Below are 22,500 nucleotides of genomic sequence, written 5' to 3'. Positions count from 1 at the left end.
GTGTGTCTGTCTGTGTGTGTGTGTGTGTGTGTGTGTCTGTCTGTGTGTGTGTGTGTGTGTATGTGTGTGTGTATGTGTGTGTGTGTATGTGTGTGTGTGTGTGTTTGTCATTATGGTTTAAGCGGACATGTCACCTGAATACATACCAACATTACACAGACATTTCCGATTATGAGGACAGGGTCAGAGTCCTTATAATTCAAACAGCGCAGAAGTGTTTCTAGAACCCAAATATTGCTTTTCCCCAAAATGTCTGTATAGTTCAGAATTATCAATTTGTGTCTCATAGTTCTAACAGCGCAGAAGTGTTTCTATAGGTAGAGACAACCCAAATATTGCTTTTCCCCAAAATGTCTGTATAGTTCACAATTATCGATTTTTGTGTATAATCAGTGTATAAAAGTGCGCTACTGGTGGTGAAAAGTGGTACTATACACCTCATGAATAATTCACACAGCGGAGCTTCTGATTGGCTGTACTATACACCTCATGAATAATTCACACAGCGGAGCTTCTGATTGGCTGACAACCCTCCCCTCAGCATCGGATCAACTCTCACCCACTCGGTTCACACTGACTTGGAGGAAGAGACATGTGCAGGTAACACTGATGATTTAACTAAAATGTAAAGGTTAACTAAAAGACTAGGAGCTGATTTACCAACTTTATTATTATAGCGACAAATGATTAAAGCAATAAAGCATTCGAAATGTTCTTTTATTGTTGTCAAACTGGTTAACCTTAAGGCTAGCTGATGATACACAGGGCAACTTTTTGAGCAGCGATGTTGTTTGAGCACTTTCCTATTGATATTCATCAACAAAGTTGTATACAGATATCTTAAATCTTCACGCAACTTGTTGTGATCATCTAATCAGCATGTTAGGATCCTGTCATATCATTGCCCGGCAACGTTGCTCAAAAAGCATTAACGTTAGAAATACTAGCAGGATTAGCTATTACCCACGTGAAGCCAAATTCTAGGTACATGCAAAAGTGTTGAGCTAGCACCAGCATTAATTCGCTTATTAGCTCGTGGCCTTGGCTTTATCGTTTATCCAGTGTTTGGGTAAGGAACAAACAGTTTATTTTATTTGAATACAATATTATTTGAATCCATATAAAGCACATGAGTGACTGAGATTCAGCACGAGTTGTCATTTAGCAAATGTAGAAGCTTGTTAGCTAGTTAGCATACTGTTTAGCAAAAAATAAAATATTAATATGATTACTAGCTTTTTAAAAAATGGTCAGAAATGTGGTTATTTGAGGTTGATAGACTTGTGACTGATGGATTAACTACCTGACTGTGGACATATTATTGTCAGATTGAATTGTTGGTGTGAAAGGAGGCTAGTGAGTGATAGCAGTGAACTTGATCATTTCGTGGGCACCGTGTTCTTATAACTAGAGATGCACCCCGGAATCCGACGGTTTTCACGTGATTGGCCATGGTAAACAGTGAGTGTGTAGGCGGCCTAAATGTATAGCACTCGAGATAAATGTTCATTCAGGAGTCAAACATCAAACAAAATCTCTCTTCCTGCTGCAGTTTTGCTACTTCAATTTCGTTCTTGTTGTGAAGCTACACTACCCTACTCTACTCCTCATAGCCTAATTACCGTGAACTGTCTAGGTGCGTCTGTTTGGCAGACATCAGTAACATTGATGAGCTCCGCGATTTTATTCAGTTCATAACTGTAAGCAAACAGTCTGTGTAGGCGGCCTAGTGTCTAGCACTCGCGATTCATTCATGAGCGGTAGTGACAGATATAGCTGCTAATATTGCTCCGTCATTATCGTAGATGCATGTGCATATCGAAATCCTCACAAATGTAAATTAGCATCTTATGATGGTAGGAATTTCTCACTTGATGAGAGCTACAGTGTGATTGAGAGAGTGAAAACAGAGCACATCAAAATTGCATTAGACAACACTGAACTGTCTAAATAATATGTGTTGTAAACATTATCTTTGGGTTGTTGTAGGAGATGGCAACTCTAAGGTCCCGGAGGAGAGTGGTAAAACCCATCAATGAGGCGAAGTATTTCTCGTCCTTGTCGAAAGATACAAAGGTGAGTAATACAGGCTTAAGATAAGATCTCATAGGAAATTCAGCATGCACAAAGAGACATACACATGATCTACATACACACACTTGCTTATTCTGGTAAAATCTTCAGGTTGTGTGAGTTCACGGCCAGATGGGCAGATCTTTATACACATTTACTATCCAGTAGCATTGCAAGACTAAACAATAGGACGCATTGACCATGTAAATCTAGTATTAAAACAACAAGAACAATCTAATGGCCCAACTCGAGGGGCGGCAACAAGCATGCATTTAAAAACCTCAATGCACGCAATTGGATAACACTAGACCATGTTCACTCTGAATGATTTCGGGCTTCGACGCAATCGGATAACACTACGACCAATGTGTACTGTCCTCCAATGCTGCAGTGCTGTACATACACAAAATAAAAACGTGGCAATTTTCTAAGCGGATAAAAAGGATAACTATAATGTATGGCGGAATAACACTTGGGAGCACTTCGACGTCGGTGCAGTAATATCATCACTCCTGAAACATGATGGCACTATATACCTTCTGTTTGCTGCTAGGTATACGGTGCCTTCATGTTTCAGGAGTGATGACATTATTGCGCTGACCTTGAAGTGCTCCCAAGCGCAATTCCGCCATACATTATAGTTATCCTTTTTATCTGCCTAGATAATCGCCAAGTTTTATTTTGTATAACCATACTTGGGTCGTGTAACTACCCACGTAACCTTATTTAAATAGGGAAAACGTGGAAGCACTTGGTCGCTTCTAACTTCACCCCTTTTGGGATCCTAATGAAACCATAGACTGTTCTGAGCTATGCTACATGCTAGCAAAATAACGCCGCGCACCAGAGCGATTGAGTGCATGCACAAAGACGAGATAGGTATGCATCAACTGGTTTAAGATAAGGGAAGAACATATTTCAGTATGGAAAAACGGTGGTGTGTTCCTTTAACAAACTTGTTTTATTTGTAAATGACAACTTTTTTTAATCCATGCACACAAGATTTCAACTGAAGCAGCTCCTCCAGTTCCTAATGCAGCAGGAACAGAGAGTGATGTCAACAACACTGAACAGGTAAGTTGAGACTGTATGACATTTCACAGCTGATTACATATTTAGGGAAGGTGTTGCTTAGTCAGAAACTGTTAAGACTGATTAATGGAGAAATTCTTCAGTTCAGAAAAATTTAGATACTATCTAAATAACACCTTCACCTGACTGCTACACACTGACTGCTATACCTGACTGCTTGACACTAACTGCTATACTGGACTGTTACACACACTGATGACTGTCAATATGTGTTGTACAGTATCTATACGTTGTCCACACAGCACCTACACCTTACTGTTACACACACTGTGGACTGTCAATGTGTGTTGTGAAGACAGCGTCTAGATACTTTACAACACACAGTGACAGTCATCAGTGTATGAAACAGTCAGGAGTAGGTTTTGTGAGCACAGCGTCTAGATACTTTACAACACACCTTGACAGTCATCAGTGTATGTAACAGTCAGGTGTTGGTGCTACATACCTGACTGCTACATTGCTACCCGACAGCTATATTATCCTCAAACACACGTATGCGTAGCTGTCGTGCCACAAACAGCGAGATATGGATGCTAGTTTAATTCGTCAAAAAGGAATTTTTTGCAGACACAACACTTTGCTTTACAGCTAGAGAGATTAAACTTGGCACTCTCCATGTAGGCCATGTGCAAAAGGTCTGACTTGAATTTCAGCCTCCTAGCTCGATGCTACCACCCACAACTCTACCTCTGAGGTGGGAGAGGTCAACTTTTTTGAAGTTTTTCCATTGTGTTTTTTTTTTGTGGGTGTCTCAGAGATCCCTCCTTTGGAACATTTCTCGGGGGCCTAAAGGCGGTGCCGTGCATCTTGTTTCTGTCCCTCTAGCATGCAGCATTATCGCACCAGAACGGGGAAACCCTGTACGTTTCAAACCATTTACCTCCTACTGGGAATAATCCACCGACTCCAAACTGAGCCCGGATTGTTTGTAATCTCGCGTTGTTCAACATAGTCTGATTTCATGCTGATCGGAACAACATAAGTGTGTTTTTTGGCTAAAAATTGAAAAATGGCTAAATGTTAATCCGTAGGTTTTGTGAGGACAGTGTCTAGATACTTTACAACACACATTGACAGTCATCAGTGTATGTAACAGTCAGGTGTAGGTTTTGTGAGGACGGCGTCTAGATACTTTACAACACACATTGACAGTCATCAGTGTATGTAACAGTCAGGTGTAGGTTTTGTGAGGACAGCGTCTGGATACTTTACAACACACATTGACAGTCATCAGTGTATGTAACAGTCAGGTGTAGGTTTTGTGAGGACAGCGTCTAGATACTTTACAACACACATTGACAGTCATCAGTGACTGTAACAGTCAGGTGTAGGTTTTGTGAGGACAGCGTCTAGATACTTTACAACACACCTTGACAGTCATCAGTGTATGTAACAGTCAGGTGTAGGTTTTGTGAGGACAGCGTTTAGATACTTAGCAACACACATTGACAGTCAGCAGTGAATGTAACAGTCAGGTGTAGGTTTTGTGAGGACAACGTCTAGATTAGGGCTGGGACAACGCGTCGACGTAATCGATTACTTCGACGCAAAAAATACGTAGACGCAAAATATGCGCGTCGATTTGTCAGATCCAAAACGCGTGCTGGCAAATATTTTGAATTTTACACCTTCAGTGTTTCCCATACGTTGACTAATCTGTGCTGGGGCGCCACAAACTCAAAAGCGGTAGTCACACATTGATGTTCTATGTTGTACTATTTAAATTAAAGATAAGATAAAATCCTTTCATTGAGCTGCACTTTTTACGCACGCAGCCTTTCCCTGCCCCGCCCGCTCTCTCTCGTAACGAGCCCGCTGCCCCTCCTCTGCATGTGCATTTAACACAAAATATTCACGATTGTTGAAGAATTGTTGTTGCCACATAGAAGCATTGCATAGAACATGGCTGGCTAAATTGCTATTAAATCCGCTTAGCATCATGACCATGTTGTGCAAATTTGTTCAAAACTGCTGCAGTCAAGTTAACTCTGCTAAGGTCTTATCACAACATAGTACATTGAGGAGACTAAACTTAGTTAAGTCAAAGGCTAGCCTAATGTTTATTTTGTGCTGGTACTTTGTTCAAGTGGCATTGATGAGTTAGTCACGGTATTATATGTAAACATTAGGCTAGCCTTTGAGTATTTTAATAGTCAGTTGCAAAAGAAATCTTCTTATTTTACCTTTTTGTAAATGGACTAAAGTTCGCTCTAAATATCAATTTTTAGCGATTATGCTAACCGTTAGCATCTCTATGGGATTTCTCATATACATTAGCCTTAAGCTAATGCATTAGTTTCTATTCTGAAAGGTCTGCTTAGTTTTACAGTGAAACCTAAGTAAAAGTTTGAAAGGAACTTCAGCTTCAGACTCTCTTGGGAAACGGTCAGGCCTATCTATCCTCTGTAATGTAGCTGGCTAGACCATGTCATTGCCACACACACAAGTGGGGGCAGAATTGGAAATGTGTCATAGAGTGACAATGCATTGGTTTGGTTAGAAAAGTCACAGGTTAGGTTATTGGTTATTATTGTAATGATGCTATTCATAAATAATGAGCTGTAAAGTAACTTGGACTTTTTTAAAAACAGTTTTTTAAAGGATATCGACTAATTATCGTTATCGTCAAAATCACCAAAATATCGAGATATTATTTTTTGTCCATATCGCCCACCCCTACTGATTACTGTGAATGTGTTTTGTAAAGTATCTACACACAGATACATCCATAGGCGTATGTACACACTAGATCCTATCAGACTTGTAGGTTGGATGTGAACTCAACATGGACATCATTGTCTTCTCTTCTCTTTCTTGTACTGCAGTACAGAACCCCTTTCACAAAGCTATGTTAATTCATACAGACATTATATTGTAACACACCCATCATTAAATGATTCCTCATAAAAATGCTTGCTTTATGTTTTACAGATGACTTCAGACACTGAGCAGCAACAAACTTCTTTGGCCAATCTTGCATTAGAGGATTCAACAGAGAAGGTAAATGTCTGTAGGGTGTGTCTCTAACCTGATGTAGTTACCACTGAATTTTAATGTTAAAGGCACACGCCACCGTTTTTCCATACTGATATGTTTTTCCCTGATCTTAAACCAGTTGATCCATACCTATTTCGTCTTTGTGCGTGCACTCAATCGCTCTGGTGCGCGGAGTTAGCTATGCTAGCATGCATCATGGCTCAGAACAGTCTATGGTTTCAAAAAAGGGGTGAAGTTAGAAGCGACCAAGCACTTCCACGTTTTCCTTATTTAAATACGGTTACGTGAGTAGTTACACGACCAAGTATGGTTACACAAAATAAAAACGTGGCAATTTTCTAAGCGGATAAAAAGTATAACTATAATGTATGGCGGAATAACACTTGGGAGCACTTTGACGTCGGCGCAGTAATATCATCACTCCTGAAACATGATGGCACTATATACCTTCTGTTTGCTGCTAGGTATACGGTGCCTTCATGTTTCAGGAGTGATGACATTATTGCGCTGACCTTGAAGTGCTCCCAAGCGCAATTCCGCCATACATTATAGTTATCCTTTTTATCTGCCTAGATAATCGCCAAGTTTTATTTTGTATAACCATACTTGGGTCGTGTAACTACCCACGTAACCTTATTTAAATAGGGAAAACGTGGAAGCACTTGGTCGCTTCTAACTTTACCCCTTTTGGGATCCTAATGAAACCATAGACTGTTCTGAGCTATGCTACATGCTAGCAAAATAACGCCGCGCACCAGAGCGATTGAGTGCATGCACAAAGACGAGATAGGTATGTATCAACTGGTTTAAGATAAGGGAAGAACATATTTCAGTATGGATAAACGGTGGTGTGTTCCTTTAACAAACTTGTTTTATTTGTAAATGACAACTTTTTTTAATCCTTGCACACAAGATTTCAACTGAAGCAGCTCTTCCAGTTCCTAATGCAGCAGGAACAGAGAGTGATGTCAACAACACTGAACAGGTAAGTTGAGACTATATGACATTTCACAGCTGATTACATATTTAGGGAAGGTGTTGCTTAGTCAGAAACGGTTAAGACTGAATGATGGAGAAATTCTTCAGTTCAGAAAAATGTAGACACTATCTAAATAACACCTTCACCTGACTGCTACACACTGACTGCTATACCTGACTGCTTGACACTAACTGCTATACTGGACTGTTACACACACTGATGACTGTCAATATGTGTTGTACAGTATCTATACGTTGTCCACACAGCACCTACATCTTACTGTTACACACACTGTGGACTGTCAATGTGTGTTGTGAAGACAGCGTCTAGATACTTTACAACACACAGTGACAGTCATCAGTGTATATAACAGTCAGGTGTAGGTTTTGTGAGGACGGCGTCTAGATACTTTACAACACACATTGACAGTCATCAGTGTATATAACAGTCAGGTGTTGGTTTTGTGAGGACGGCGTCTAGATACTTTACAACACACATTGACAGTCATCAGTGTATGTAACAGTCAGGTGTTGGTGCTACATACCTGACTGCTACATTGCTACCCGACTACTATATTATCCTCAAACACACGTATGCGTAGCTGTCGTGCCACAAACAGCGAGATATGGATGCTAGTTTAATTCGTCAAAAAGGAATTTTTTGCAGACACAACACTTTGCTTTACAGCTAGAGAGATTAAACTTGGCACTCTCCATGTAGGCCATGTGCAAAAGGTCTGACTTGAATTTCAGCCTCCTAGCTCGATGCTACCACCCACAACTCTACCTCTGAAGTGGGAGAGGTCAACTTTTATGAAGTTTTTCCATTGTGTTTTTTTTTTTGTGGGTGTCTCAGAGATCCCTCCTTTGGAACATTTTTCGGGGGCCTCAAGGCGGTGCCGTGCATCTTGTTCCTGTCCCTCTAGCATGCAGCATTATCGCACCAGAACGGGGAAACCCTGTACGTTTCAAACCATTTACCTCCTACTGGGAATAATCCACCGACTCCAAACTGAGCCCGGATTGTTTGTAATTTCGCGTTGTTCAACATAGTCTGATTTCATGCTGATCGGAACAACATAAGTGTGTTTTTTGGCTAAAAATTGAAAAATGGCTAAATGTTAATTTGTAGGTTTTGTGAGGACAGCGTCTAGATACTAGCCTTCCTAGCCAATTAAAATCGAGGAAGATGCAGGACATGCATTGTCAACACTGTCTGGTGAGTTGCAGGGGAAAACTTCCTTCAGCCCAGTCAAATATAAAAATAAATATAAAAAGTCCACATTAAACAAAGTGTAAACAGTAATTTCCTAGAGGGATGGACTTCACTGAAATCCCACGTGAACTCGTTTTGTCTGTCGAGGTCATTTGATCAGCTGAGTCCTGAATGATTGCTGCCTTTTCCGTTAGCTAGGTGACTAGTTAGTTCGCATTACGCAACATTCTAGAAATGACGTGCTGACAGACAGTTTTGGCAACCTAGCAACAGTAAAGACTAGAACGAAGTGCTCAGAAAATTAGTTTTTGAGCGCTCTCTGTATAAATAGCTTCTTTGGTGGACACGGACCCTAAAGTATCTACACGCTGTCTTCCTAACAACTTCATCTGACTGCTACACACTGACTGCTATACTGGACTGTTACACACACTGATGACTGTCAATATGTGTTGTACAGTATCTATACGTTGTCCACACAGCACCTACATCTTACTGTTACACACACTGTGGACTGTCAATGTGTGTTGTGAAGACAGCGTCTAGATACTTTACAACACACATTGACAGTCATCAGTGTATGTAACAGTCAGGTGTTGGTTTTGTGAGGACGGCGTCTAGATACTTTACAACACACATTGACAGTCATCAGTGTATATAACAGTCAGGTGTAGGTTTTGTGAGGACGGCGTCTAGATACTTTACAACACACATTGACAGTCATCAGTGTATGTAACAGTCAGGTGTTGGTTTTGTGAGGACGGCGTCTAGATACTTTACAACACACATTGACAGTCATCAGTGTATGTAACAGTCAGGTGTAGGTTTTGTGAGGACGGCGTCTAGATACTTTACAACACACATTGACAGTCATCAGTGTATGTAACAGTCAGGTGTTGGTGCTACATACCTGACTGCTACATTGCTACCCGACTACTATATTATCCTCAAACACACGTATGCGTAGCTGTCGTGCCACAAACAGCGAGATATGGATGCTAGTTTAATTCGTTAAAAAGGAATTTTTTGCAGACACAACACTTTGCTTTACAGCTAGAGAGATTAAACTTGGCACTCTCCATGTAGGCCATGTGCAAAAGGTCTGACTTGAATTTCAGCCTCCTAGCTCGATGCTACCACCCACAACTCTACCTCTGAAGTGGGAGAGGTCAACTTTTTTGAAGTTTTTCCATTGTGTTTTTTTTTTGTGGGTGTCTCAGAGATCCCTCCTTTGGAACATTTTTCGGGGGCCTCAAGGCGGTGCCGTGCATCTTGTTCCTGTCCCTCTAGCATGCAGCATTATCGCACCAGAACGGGGAAACCCTGTACGTTTCAAACCATTTACCTCCTACTGGGAATAATCCACCGACTCCAAACTGAGCCCGGATTGTTTGTAATCTCGCGTTGTTCAACATAGTCTGATTTCATGCTGATCGGAACAACATAAGTGTGTTTTTTGGCTAAAAATTGAAAAATGGCTAAATGTTAATTTGTAGGTTTTGTGAGGACAGCGTCTAGATACTAGCCTTCCTAGCCAATTAAAATCGAGGAAGATGCAGGACATGCATTGTCAACACTGTCTGGTGAGTTGCAGGGGAAAACTTCCTTCAGCCCAGTCAAATATAAAAATAAATATAAAAAGTCCACATTAAACAAAGTGTAAACAGTAATTTCCTAGAGGGATGGACTTCACTGAAATCCCACGTGAACTCGTTTTGTCTGTCGAGGTCATTTGATCAGCTGAGTCCTGAATGATTGCTGCCTTTTCCGTTAGCTAGGTGACTAGTTAGTTCGCATTACGCAACATTCTAGAAATGACGTGCTGACAGACAGTTTTGGCAACCTAGCAACAGTAAAGACTAGAACGAAGTGCTCAGAAAATGAGTTTTTGAGCGCTCTCTGTATAAATAGCTTCTTTGGTGGACACGGACCCTAAAGTATCTACACGCTGTCTTCCTAACAACTTCATCTGACTGCTACACACTGACGACTGTCAATATGTGTTGTACAGTATCTATACGTTGTCCACACAGCACCTACATCTTACTGTTACACACACTGTGGACTGTCAATGTGTGTTGTGAAGACAGCGTCTAGATACTTTACAACACACAGTGACAGTCATCAGTGTATATAACAGTCAGGTGTAGGTTTTGTGAGGACGGCGTCTAGATACTTTACAACACACATTGACAGTCATCAGTGTATATAACAGTCAGGTGTAGGTTTTGTGAGGACGGCGTCTAGATACTTTACAACACACATTGACAGTCATCAGTGTATGTAACAGTCAGGTGTTGGTTTTGTGAGGACGGCGTCTAGATACTTTACAACACACATTGACAGTCATCAGTGTATGTAACAGTCAGGTGTAGGTTTTGTGAGGACGTCGTCTAGATACTTTACAACACACATTGACAGTCATCAGTGTATGTAACAGTCAGGTGTTGGTGCTACATACCTGACTGCTACATTGCTACCCGACTACTATATTATCCTCAAACACACGTATGCGTAGCTGTCGTGCCACAAACAGCGAGATATGGATGCTAGTTTAATTCGTCAAAAAGGAATTTTTTGCAGACACAACACTTTGCTTTACAGCTAGAGAGATTAAACTTGGCACTCTCCATGTAGGCCATGTGCAAAAGGTCTGACTTGAATTTCAGCCTCCTAGCTCGATGCTACCACCCACAACTCTACCTCTGAAGTGGGAGAGGTCAACTTTTTTGAAGTTTTTCCATTGTGTTTTTTTTTTGTGGGTGTCTCAGAGATCCCTCCTTTGGAACATTTTTCGGGGGCCTCAAGGCGGTGCCGTGCATCTTGTTCCTGTCCCTCTAGCATGCAGCATTATCGCACCAGAACGGGGAAACCCTGTACGTTTCAAACCATTTACCTCCTACTGGGAATAATCCACCGACTCCAAACTGAGCCCGGATTGTTTGTAATCTCGCGTTGTTCAACATAGTCTGATTTCATGCTGATCGGAACAACATAAGTGTGTTTTTTGGCTAAAAATTGAAAAATGGCTAAATGTTAATTTGTAGGTTTTGTGAGGACAGCGTCTAGATACTAGCCTTCCTAGCCAATTAAAATCGAGGAAGATGCAGGACATGCATTGTCAACACTGTCTGGTGAGTTGCAGGGGAAAACTTCCTTCAGCCCAGTCAAATATAAAAATAAATATAAAAAGTCCACATTAAACAAAGTGTAAACAGTAATTTCCTAGAGGGATGGACTTCACTGAAATCCCACGTGAACTCGTTTTGTCTGTCGAGGTCATTTGATCAGCTGAGTCCTGAATGATTGCTGCCTTTTCCGTTAGCTAGGTGACTAGTTAGTTCGCATTACGCAACATTCTAGAAATGACGTGCTGACAGACAGTTTTGGCAACCTAGCAACAGTAAAGACTAGAACGAAGTGCTCAGAAAATTAGTTTTTGAGCGCTCTCTGTATAAATAGCTTCTTTGGTGGACACGGACCCTAAAGTATCTACACGCTGTCTTCCTAACAACTTCATCTGACTGCTACACACTGACTGCTATACTGGACTGTTACACACACTGATGACTGTCAATATGTGTTGTACAGTATCTATACGTTGTCCACACAGCACCTACATCTTACTGTTACACACACTGTGGACTGTCAATGTGTGTTGTGAAGACAGCGTCTAGATACTTTACAACACACATTGACAGTCATCAGTGTATGTAACAGTCAGGTGTTGGTTTTGTGAGGACGGCGTCTAGATACTTTACAACACACATTGACAGTCATCAGTGTATATAACAGTCAGGTGTAGGTTTTGTGAGGACGGCGTCTAGATACTTTACAACACACATTGACAGTCATCAGTGTATGTAACAGTCAGGTGTTGGTTTTGTGAGGACGGCGTCTAGATACTTTACAACACACATTGACAGTCATCAGTGTATGTAACAGTCAGGTGTAGGTTTTGTGAGGACGGCGTCTAGATACTTTACAACACACATTGACAGTCATCAGTGTATGTAACAGTCAGGTGTTGGTGCTACATACCTGACTGCTACATTGCTACCCGACTACTATATTATCCTCAAACACACGTATGCGTAGCTGTCGTGCCACAAACAGCGAGATATGGATGCTAGTTTAATTCGTTAAAAAGGAATTTTTTGCAGACACAACACTTTGCTTTACAGCTAGAGAGATTAAACTTGGCACTCTCCATGTAGGCCATGTGCAAAAGGTCTGACTTGAATTTCAGCCTCCTAGCTCGATGCTACCACCCACAACTCTACCTCTGAAGTGGGAGAGGTCAACTTTTTTGAAGTTTTTCCATTGTGTTTTTTTTTTGTGGGTGTCTCAGAGATCCCTCCTTTGGAACATTTTTCGGGGGCCTCAAGGCGGTGCCGTGCATCTTGTTCCTGTCCCTCTAGCATGCAGCATTATCGCACCAGAACGGGGAAACCCTGTACGTTTCAAACCATTTACCTCCTACTGGGAATAATCCACCGACTCCAAACTGAGCCCGGATTGTTTGTAATCTCGCGTTGTTCAACATAGTCTGATTTCATGCTGATCGGAACAACATAAGTGTGTTTTTTGGCTAAAAATTGAAAAATGGCTAAATGTTAATTTGTAGGTTTTGTGAGGACAGCGTCTAGATACTAGCCTTCCTAGCCAATTAAAATCGAGGAAGATGCAGGACATGCATTGTCAACACTGTCTGGTGAGTTGCAGGGGAAAACTTCCTTCAGCCCAGTCAAATATAAAAATAAATATAAAAAGTCCACATTAAACAAAGTGTAAACAGTAATTTCCTAGAGGGATGGACTTCACTGAAATCCCACGTGAACTCGTTTTGTCTGTCGAGGTCATTTGATCAGCTGAGTCCTGAATGATTGCTGCCTTTTCCGTTAGCTAGGTGACTAGTTAGTTCGCATTACGCAACATTCTAGAAATGACGTGCTGACAGACAGTTTTGGCAACCTAGCAACAGTAAAGACTAGAACGAAGTGCTCAGAAAATGAGTTTTTGAGCGCTCTCTGTATAAATAGCTTCTTTGGTGGACACGGACCCTAAAGTATCTACACGCTGTCTTCCTAACAACTTCATCTGACTGCTACACACTGACGACTGTCAATATGTGTTGTACAGTATCTATACGTTGTCCACACAGCACCTACATCTTACTGTTACACACACTGTGGACTGTCAATGTGTGTTGTGAAGACAGCGTCTAGATACTTTACAACACACAGTGACAGTCATCAGTGTATATAACAGTCAGGTGTAGGTTTTGTGAGGACGGCGTCTAGATACTTTACAACACACATTGACAGTCATCAGTGTATATAACAGTCAGGTGTAGGTTTTGTGAGGACGGCGTCTAGATACTTTACAACACACATTGACAGTCATCAGTGTATGTAACAGTCAGGTGTTGGTTTTGTGAGGACGGCGTCTAGATACTTTACAACACACATTGACAGTCATCAGTGTATGTAACAGTCAGGTGTAGGTTTTGTGAGGATGTCGTCTAGATACTTTACAACACACATTGACAGTCATCAGTGTATGTAACAGTCAGGTGTTGGTGCTACATACCTGACTGCTACATTGCTACCCGACTACTATATTATCCTCAAACACACGTATGCGTAGCTGTCGTGCCACAAACAGCGAGATATGGATGCTAGTTTAATTCGTCAAAAAGGAATTTTTTGCAGACACAACACTTTGCTTTACAGCTAGAGAGATTAAACTTGGCACTCTCCATGTAGGCCATGTGCAAAAGGTCTGACTTGAATTTCAGCCTCCTAGCTCGATGCTACCACCCACAACTCTACCTCTGAAGTGGGAGAGGTCAACTTTTTTGAAGTTTTTCCATTGTGTTTTTTTTTTGTGGGTGTCTCAGAGATCCCTCCTTTGGAACATTTTTCGGGGGCCTCAAGGCGGTGCCGTGCATCTTGTTCCTGTCCCTCTAGCATGCAGCATTATCGCACCAGAACGGGGAAACCCTGTACGTTTCAAACCATTTACCTCCTACTGGGAATAATCCACCGACTCCAAACTGAGCCCGGATTGTTTGTAATCTCGCGTTGTTCAACATAGTCTGATTTCATGCTGATCGGAACAACATAAGTGTGTTTTTTGGCTAAAAATTGAAAAATGGCTAAATGTTAATTTGTAGGTTTTGTGAGGACAGCGTCTAGATACTAGCCTTCCTAGCCAATTAAAATCGAGGAAGATGCAGGACATGCATTGTCAACACTGTCTGGTGAGTTGCAGGGGAAAACTTCCTTCAGCCCAGTCAAATATAAAAATAAATATAAAAAGTCCACATTAAACAAAGTGTAAACAGTAATTTCCTAGAGGGATGGACTTCACTGAAATCCCACGTGAACTCGTTTTGTCTGTCGAGGTCATTTGATCAGCTGAGTCCTGAATGATTGCTGCCTTTTCCGTTAGCTAGGTGACTAGTTAGTTCGCATTACGCAACATTCTAGAAATGACGTGCTGACAGACAGTTTTGGCAACCTAGCAACAGTAAAGACTAGAACGAAGTGCTCAGAAAATGAGTTTTTGAGCGCTCTCTGTATAAATAGCTTCTTTGGTGGACACGGACCCTAAAGTATCTACACGCTGTCTTCCTAACAACTTCATCTGACTGCTACACACTGACGACTGTCAATATGTGTTGTACAGTATCTATACGTTGTCCACACAGCACCTACATCTTACTGTTACACACACTGTGGACTGTCAATGTGTGTTGTGAAGACAGCGTCTAGATACTTTACAACACACAGTGACAGTCATCAGTGTATATAACAGTCAGGTGTAGGTTTTGTGAGGACGGCGTCTAGATACTTTACAACACACATTGACAGTCATCAGTGTATCTAACAGTCAGGTGTAGGTTTTGTGAGGACGGCGTCTAGATACTTTACAACACACATTGACAGTCATCAGTGTATGTAACAGTCAGGTGTTGGTTTTGTGAGGACGGCGTCTAGATACTTTACAACACACATTGACAGTCATCAGTGTATGTAACAGTCAGGTGTAGGTTTTGTGAGGACGTCGTCTAGATACTTTACAACACACATTGACAGTCATCAGTGTATGTAACAGTCAGGTGTTGGTGCTACATACCTGACTGCTACATTGCTACCCGACTACTATATTATCCTCAAACACACGTATGCGTAGCTGTCGTGCCACAAACAGCGAGATATGGATGCTAGTTTAATTCGTCAAAAAGGAATTTTTTGCAGACACAACACTTTGCTTTACAGCTAGAGAGATTAAACTTGGCACTCTCCATGTAGGCCATGTGCAAAAGGTCTGACTTGAATTTCAGCCTCCTAGCTCGATGCTACCACCCACAACTCTACCTCTGAAGTGGGAGAGGTCAACTTTTTTGAAGTTTTTCCATTGTGTTTTTTTTTTGTGGGTGTCTCAGAGATCCCTCCTTTGGAACATTTTTCGGGGGCCTCAAGGCGGTGCCGTGCATCTTGTTCCTGTCCCTCTAGCATGCAGCATTATCGCACCAGAACGGGGAAACCCTGTACGTTTCAAACCATTTACCTCCTACTGGGAATAATCCACCGACTCCAAACTGAGCCCGGATTGTTTGTAATCTCGCGTTGTTCAACATAGTCTGATTTCATGCTGATCGGAACAACATAAGTGTGTTTTTTGGCTAAAAATTGAAAAATGGCTAAATGTTAATTTGTAGGTTTTGTGAGGACAGCGTCTAGATACTAGCCTTCCTAGCCAATTAAAATCGAGGAAGATGCAGGACATGCATTGTCAACACTGTCTGGTGAGTTGCAGGGGAAAACTTCCTTCAGCCCAGTCAAATATAAAAATAAATATAAAAAGTCCACATTAAACAAAGTGTAAACAGTAATTTCCTAGAGGGATGGACTTCACTGAAATCCCACGTGAACTCGTTTTGTCTGTCGAGGTCATTTGATCAGCTGAGTCCTGAATGATTGCTGCCTTTTCCGTTAGCTAGGTGACTAGTTAGTTCGCATTACGCAACATTCTAGAAATGACGTGCTGACAGACAGTTTTGGCAACCTAGCAACAGTAAAGACTAGAACGAAGTGCTCAGAAAATGAGTTTTTGAGCGCTCTCTGTATAAATAGCTTCTTTGGTGGACACGGACCCTAAAGTATCTACACGCTGTCTTCCTAACAACTTCATCTGACTGCTACACACTGACGACTGTCAATATGTGTTGTACAGTATCTATACGTTGTCCACACAGCACCTACATCTTACTGTTACACACACTGTGGACTGTCAATGTGTGTTGTGAAGACAGCGTCTAGATACTTTACAACACACAGTGACAGTCATCAGTGTATATAACAGTCAGGTGTAGGTTTTGTGAGGACGGCGTCTAGATACTTTACAACACACATTGACAGTCATCAGTGTATCTAACAGTCAGGTGTAGGTTTTGTGAGGACGGCGTCTAGATACTTTACAACACACATTGACAGTCATCAGTGTATGTAACAGTCAGGTGTTGGTTTTGTGAGGACGGCGTCTAGATACTTTACAACACACATTGACAGTCATCAGTGTATGTAACAGTCAGGTGTAGGTTTTGTGAGGACGTCGTCTAGATACTTTACAACACACATTGACAGTCATCAGTGTATGTAACAGTCAGGTGTAGGTTTTGTGAGGACGGCGTCTAGATACTTTACAACACACATTGACAGTCATCAGTGTATATAAAAGTCAGGTGTAGGTTTTGTGAGGACGGCGTCTAGATACTTTACAACACACATTGACAGTCATCAGTGTATATAAAAGTCAGGTGTAGGTTTTGTGTGGACGGCGTCTAGATACTTTACAACACACATTGACAGTCATCAGTGTATGTAACAGTCAGGTGTTGGTGCTACATACCTGACTGCTACACACACTGATTACTAGGGGTGGGCGATATATCGTCTGCGATAATAGTTAAAACAGTGATTGCTGTTTTAACAATGTGCAAATTGACATTATCGAGTATTTAAATTACTTAGGGGGAAAACAATTGAAATCACGCATTGAACCCCCATACATTCACTAAGCCAGGAGGTGTATGCGAGAGAAGCCCTTGGCTGCAGCAGAGCAAGTCACGTGATTGCTAGTGCTCCACGTTGTCATACGCAGGCCTAATGTTTATTTTGTGCTGCTACTTTGTTCAAGTGGCATTGATGAGTTAGTCACGGTATTATATGTAAACATTAGGCTAGCCTTTGAGTATTTTAATAGTCAGTTGCAAAAGATATCTTCTTATGTTACCTTTTTGTAAATGGACTAAAGTTCGCTCTAAATATCAACTTTTAGCGATTATGCTAACGTTAGCATCTCTATGGGATTTCTCATATACATTAGCCTTAAGCTAATGCATTAGTTTCTATTCTGAAAGGTCTGCTTAGTTTTACAGTGAAACCTAAGTAAAAGTTTGAAAGGAACTTCAGCTTCAGACTTTCTCTTGGGTTGATGATGATGTCAAGTGTGTGTGGCAGCACCCTGGTGAGGAACACCAAGACAACGGTCTCTTGTCTAAAGTCAAGCATGGTGGTGGTGGCATCTAGGGCTGCATGAGTGCTGCTGGCACTGGGGAGTTGTGGTTCATAGAGGGAAACATGAGTTCCAAGCAGAGCATGACCTCCTCTCCTCGGAAACTGGGCCGCATGCATGGCATGGCAGTTTTACAGCATGATGATGACCCTAAACACACCTCCAAGATGACAACTGCCTTGTTGAGGAAGCTGAAGATAAAGGTGATGGACTGGCCTAGTACCTACACCCATTTGAGCGCCTGTGGCTCATTCTCATGCGGAAGGTGGAGGAGAGCAAGGTGTCTAACATCCACTAGCTCTGTGATGTCATCATGGAGGAGTGGGATAGGATTCCAGTAGAAACCTGTGCAGCTCTGGTGATTTCAAGCCCATAGGGGTTAAGGCAGTACATAATAATGCTGCTCACACAAAATATTGACAGTTTGGGCACAATTAGGACATGTTTACTGTGAGGTGTACTCACTTTTGTTGCCAGCTGTTTAGACATGAATGGCTATATGCAGAGTTATTTTGTGAAAGTTATTCACTTTTGTGAGATACTGTAGATGGATGGATGGATGCATAGGTGGATAGATAGATGTAAAGATAAATGGCTGTTACATGATTAGAGGATGAAGTTGAATGATTGTTGTGACAAAGGCCTAAGTTGAATTACAATGTAAAGATTTTTATTGAGCTGTCCTCTTTATTGCAGAAGAGAGCAAGGCGACCTGTTGAGACCACTCCAGGCGCCTCAGATGGTACGAATATATTCTGTCCACTAGTATATCCACTGACATTTGGTTCCTTACATATAGATGAGCTAGTGATACTGTTTGGATGAGTGATTCATTCCTAATGTTCCATTCACAGATGGTGACTCTGCCCTGGAAGGCACGTCTCAAGGTATGAAAGTCTTAAAACGTTTCTCATCTATAGTCACTGTAGTGTGCTGTGAGGCTATTGAAACAGGTCAGATGTAGTTCGATAATATCCTGTCAGTCACATAGACATTGAAAAGATGATGAACCTAACTGTTTGGATTAAGGGGGTTGTTTATTTTTTTTCAGCATTACACAAAAACACTGATGGGAAGGAGAGAGTGCACAGCAGGAGGGAAGTGCGCACACATTCAGGTAAAAGCACACACACACAGACGACTCTACTGCTGAATTATGTTTTGAGAGAAGAAACTTTTAGAGTTAGAAACTTCCTGCAGATTTAATAGGAAGTGTTAATTAAGTTTTGTTCTTCATGAGGCAGGCCACTGAAGCATTGTCATAAGTGCAGAGAATTAGGGGGAGTTATTTGACTCGATTTGGCTTAATAAAAAGACAGAGTGATGATAAACTGCCATTACAGCATTGCTAACACAACACATCTAATAGTTAGCCTGACTCCGCCTGACTACGTACTTCCGCTCAATTTCATTTCTCTTTACTACTCTGTCTGGTATAACTTGATCCAGCTTCGTTTACTCCGGAAAGTGCATCTCCGCCCAATCAGCGAACAGAGGGCGTTCCCAAGAGCGATTACATTTAAATTCCAAGCCTATCGTTATCGTTGTGTCCCCCGTGGTTATCATACGTCATTACCAAACGTTATTGATTGAACTCCAATGAATTCAAACTTCAGACAACCATCCACAAACCAGGAAATAAACTTTGCCAATGGATCTAGGCCAGACTCTCTGCGAAGAAGAGAGTCTGGTCTCCAAGCTATCTAATAGTGGCCTCAGACATTTGAACAATCTTACATAATCATACTTTTGTGAGATACTTTAGATGGAGGGATGGATGCATAGGTGGATAGATAGATGTAAAGATAAATGGCTGTTACATGATTAGAGGATGAAGTTGAATGATTGTTGTGACAGGCCTAAGTTCAATTACAATTTAAAGATTTTTATTGAGCTGTCCTCTTTATTGCAGGAAAGAAGAGAGCAAGGCGACCTGTTGAGACCACTCCAGGCGCCTCAGATGGTACGAATATATTCTGTCCACCAGTATATCCACTGACATTTGGTTCCTTACATGTAGATGAGCTAGTGATACTGTTTGGATGAGTGATTCATTCATAATTTTCCATTTATAGATGTTGACTCTGCCCTGGAAGGCACACGGCCCCTTGCGTGGGAAAAGGATCCCAGGAGAAAACAAAAACGGCCGTGGTCACCAACGGAGATTGCTGCAGTAATGCGGCATTTCAGGGTCCACATAGCCAAAGGGAGTCTAGCCACAATAAAAGAGTGCAAACTGTGCAAGATTGCTGAGCATCCTGCTCTAGCTAAACGATCTGAACAAAATTTAAGAGATTTTGTAAGGAATCGGGGTATTGTTGCAAAGAAGTCATTCAAAGACATTCGCCCAGTGTTTTAAATGTTTTTTTTTAAAAAAAAATGTTTTTACTTTTTACTGTTTAATGATTTTTTTTAAACTTTGTACTGTTTTATGACTTTTTATGTTCTATGAACCCAGTGTTCATGAAGGGTTTGAATGCATTCATAAAGTCTGTCATTACTGTTCATAATTGTTTATACATAAATAATAGATAGGTGTGTCCCTTTGTGTATCCATGTCCAGTCTATTCATGTTTGACCTTCTAATACACCTATGTGACATGTTTGAGTGTTGTATACTATGTCCATCTAATTCACCTCTGTGTCATGGGCGTGGCTTAGCTAGCTAATTATCCCTGTCCTCACAATTATGTATAGTGTCAGGTTGTCATATCTTGAGTTCTGTTGTGTGTAAATGAACTTTGAAGTCAGTTCTGTGTAGTAGATTTTTTTTCAAATTTTTTGACATCAACCACATGTCTGTAGGCCGTGTGGAAAGTGGTGTCCATCTAATACACCAGCAGACTGGTTTGGGCAGGAGTGTCCCTGTAGTACATAAAAACCTGTATGTGTGTGTGTGTGTGTGTGTGTGTGTGTGTGTATGTGTGTGTGTGTGTGTGTGTGTGTGTGTGTGTGTGTGTGTGTGTGTCCCCGTCCGTCCGTCCGTGCGTGCATGCATGTGCGTGTGCGTGTACATGCTTTGTCTGCGGTTCATCTGTGGTTCTGCTTAAGCTGGCAAAGCATCACCCTTACCCTACCCACACACACTCTGTTACAGCACCATCCGTGTGACTGACCCTTGAGCACAGGATATGAGGCCACATCACATATGATGATATGGGCAGTCGTGGCCTACTGGTTAGGGCTTTCGGGCTTGAAACTGAAGGGTTACTAGTTCGATCCCCGACCAGTAGGAACGGCTGAAGTGCCCTTGAGCAAGGCACCTAACCCCTCACTGCTCCCCAAGCGCTGCTGTAGCAAGGCAGCTCACTGCTCCGGGTTAGTGTGTGCTTCACCTCACTGTGTGTTCACTGTGTACTCTCTCTGTGTGTTCACTAATTCACGGATGGGATAAATGCAGAGACCAAATTCCTTGTATATGCAAGTATACTTGGTCTAGAAACCTGATTTACATTTACATTTATATTTACATTTACATTTACATTTACATACATGTGATTTGTCAGTCAGATGTGTGGTGCTTTGTGTTCTTCGTGGGCTGCCGTAGTTGGGGCATCCTTTTTACTCAGAATACACACACACACACACACACACACAGAGACAGGCAGACACACAAACACACACAGACACACATACACACACACACACACACACTCACACACACACACACACACGCACACATACGTATATGCACATGCAGGCACCCCTACACTCCACAATTATCATATATGGATCATAGGTGGATTGGACCAATGACCAGGGCTCGAATTATCTTTTTGTCTTCAAGGGGGTCTCTCTATCTCATAAAAAGTTGGCACACCCCGCGCATAGCCTAACAAGGCGATACAATGAAATGGCCTAGGCGCAAGTGGCGCTTTTGCGCAGTACAGTATATGCGCACGGTAGGCCTAGGCTTTACCTTGACACACGCACACAACAGACGTAGATTTTTCATAGAAATTGATTACTTTTAATTAATTTCAACATATTATTGATTGTAATAGTCCATATCTCATTTCAATTTCACAATACAAAGAAATAGACTAAACGATTTAGTCTGTGCCATTCTCAATTTCACAACGTAACTCATTTAAACCAGACCACCGTCTCAGATAGGCTATCCTCAGTGTCAACCACAATAATGCATGTAGTGTAACTTATACACAGGGGAAAAAGCACTAACTGGCAGAAATGAATAAAGCCAGCAAAACTATGTTCTAGTAGGCTAATGTGTTGAACCGTGGAAAATTAATAGACGAACAATTTTGGAGTTTGCACTGAGATATTGTCGGGTAGCCATTGAATATTTCGACATCAGAGATTGCTAACAGGTGTTTCAAAATAGCTGGGAACTTTCCGGTGCTCTGAATGGCAGAGGATAGCTAGATCATCAGACAACACAATCATTGTAGGCTGCATTATGGGTAATAATTTATGGCTTTGTCAATCAACATAGAATAGGTGAAGCGCAAGTTCAACAGCAAACAGGACTTTTCAGCACGTATCCAACCACGTAGGCTAGCCCAATGAACGCCTATGCAAATAGACAAAACACTCAC

At 41.6% G+C, this 22,500-nt stretch overlaps 1 protein-coding gene across 4 annotated transcripts; it reads left to right on the top strand.

Annotated features, from left to right (window-relative positions):
- The first annotated feature begins 102 nt into the window (after positions 1-102).
- Positions 103-20,311, top strand: LOC121723766. Of its 4 annotated transcripts, none has more exons than XM_042109852.1 (10): positions 103-600; positions 1,990-2,076; positions 3,076-3,147; positions 6,097-6,165; positions 7,076-7,147; positions 18,638-18,683; positions 18,796-18,828; positions 18,993-19,058; positions 19,854-19,904; positions 20,017-20,311. In XM_042109852.1, exons 1-10 carry the CDS (start codon positions 490-492, stop codon positions 20,298-20,300), a joined length of 891 nt encoding a protein of 296 aa, XP_041965786.1. In that variant the 5' UTR covers positions 103-489; the 3' UTR covers positions 20,301-20,311. The 4 variants fall into 4 exon arrangements, with proteins under 4 accessions (XP_041965786.1, XP_041965788.1, XP_041965789.1 ...); XM_042109853.1 differs by lacking the exon at positions 103-600 and adding an exon at positions 990-1,069; XM_042109854.1 differs by lacking the exons at positions 6,097-6,165; positions 7,076-7,147.
- The last annotated feature ends 2,189 nt before the right edge of the window (positions 20,312-22,500 follow it).

The sequence above is a fragment of the Alosa sapidissima genome, chromosome 11, assembly GCF_018492685.1.
Source record: "Alosa sapidissima isolate fAloSap1 chromosome 11, fAloSap1.pri, whole genome shotgun sequence".
NCBI classification, from domain to species: Eukaryota; Metazoa; Chordata; class Actinopteri; order Clupeiformes; family Clupeidae; genus Alosa; species Alosa sapidissima.
This window is presented reverse-complemented; position numbering and strand designations above follow the sequence as displayed.

Bases quoted from the DNA above. Each gene is read 5' to 3' on its own strand.
- LOC121723766 (XM_042109852.1), top strand. From the start codon at position 490: ATGAATAATTCACACAGCGGAGCTTCTGATTGGCTGACAACCCTCCCC. The intron at 2,077-3,075 runs GTGAGTAATACA...CATGCACACAAG, and splicing joins CCTTGTCGAAAGATACAAAG to ATTTCAACTGAAGCAGCTCC. The intron at 7,148-18,637 runs GTAAGTTGAGAC...TCTTTATTGCAG, and splicing joins ATGTCAACAACACTGAACAG to AAGAGAGCAAGGCGACCTGT.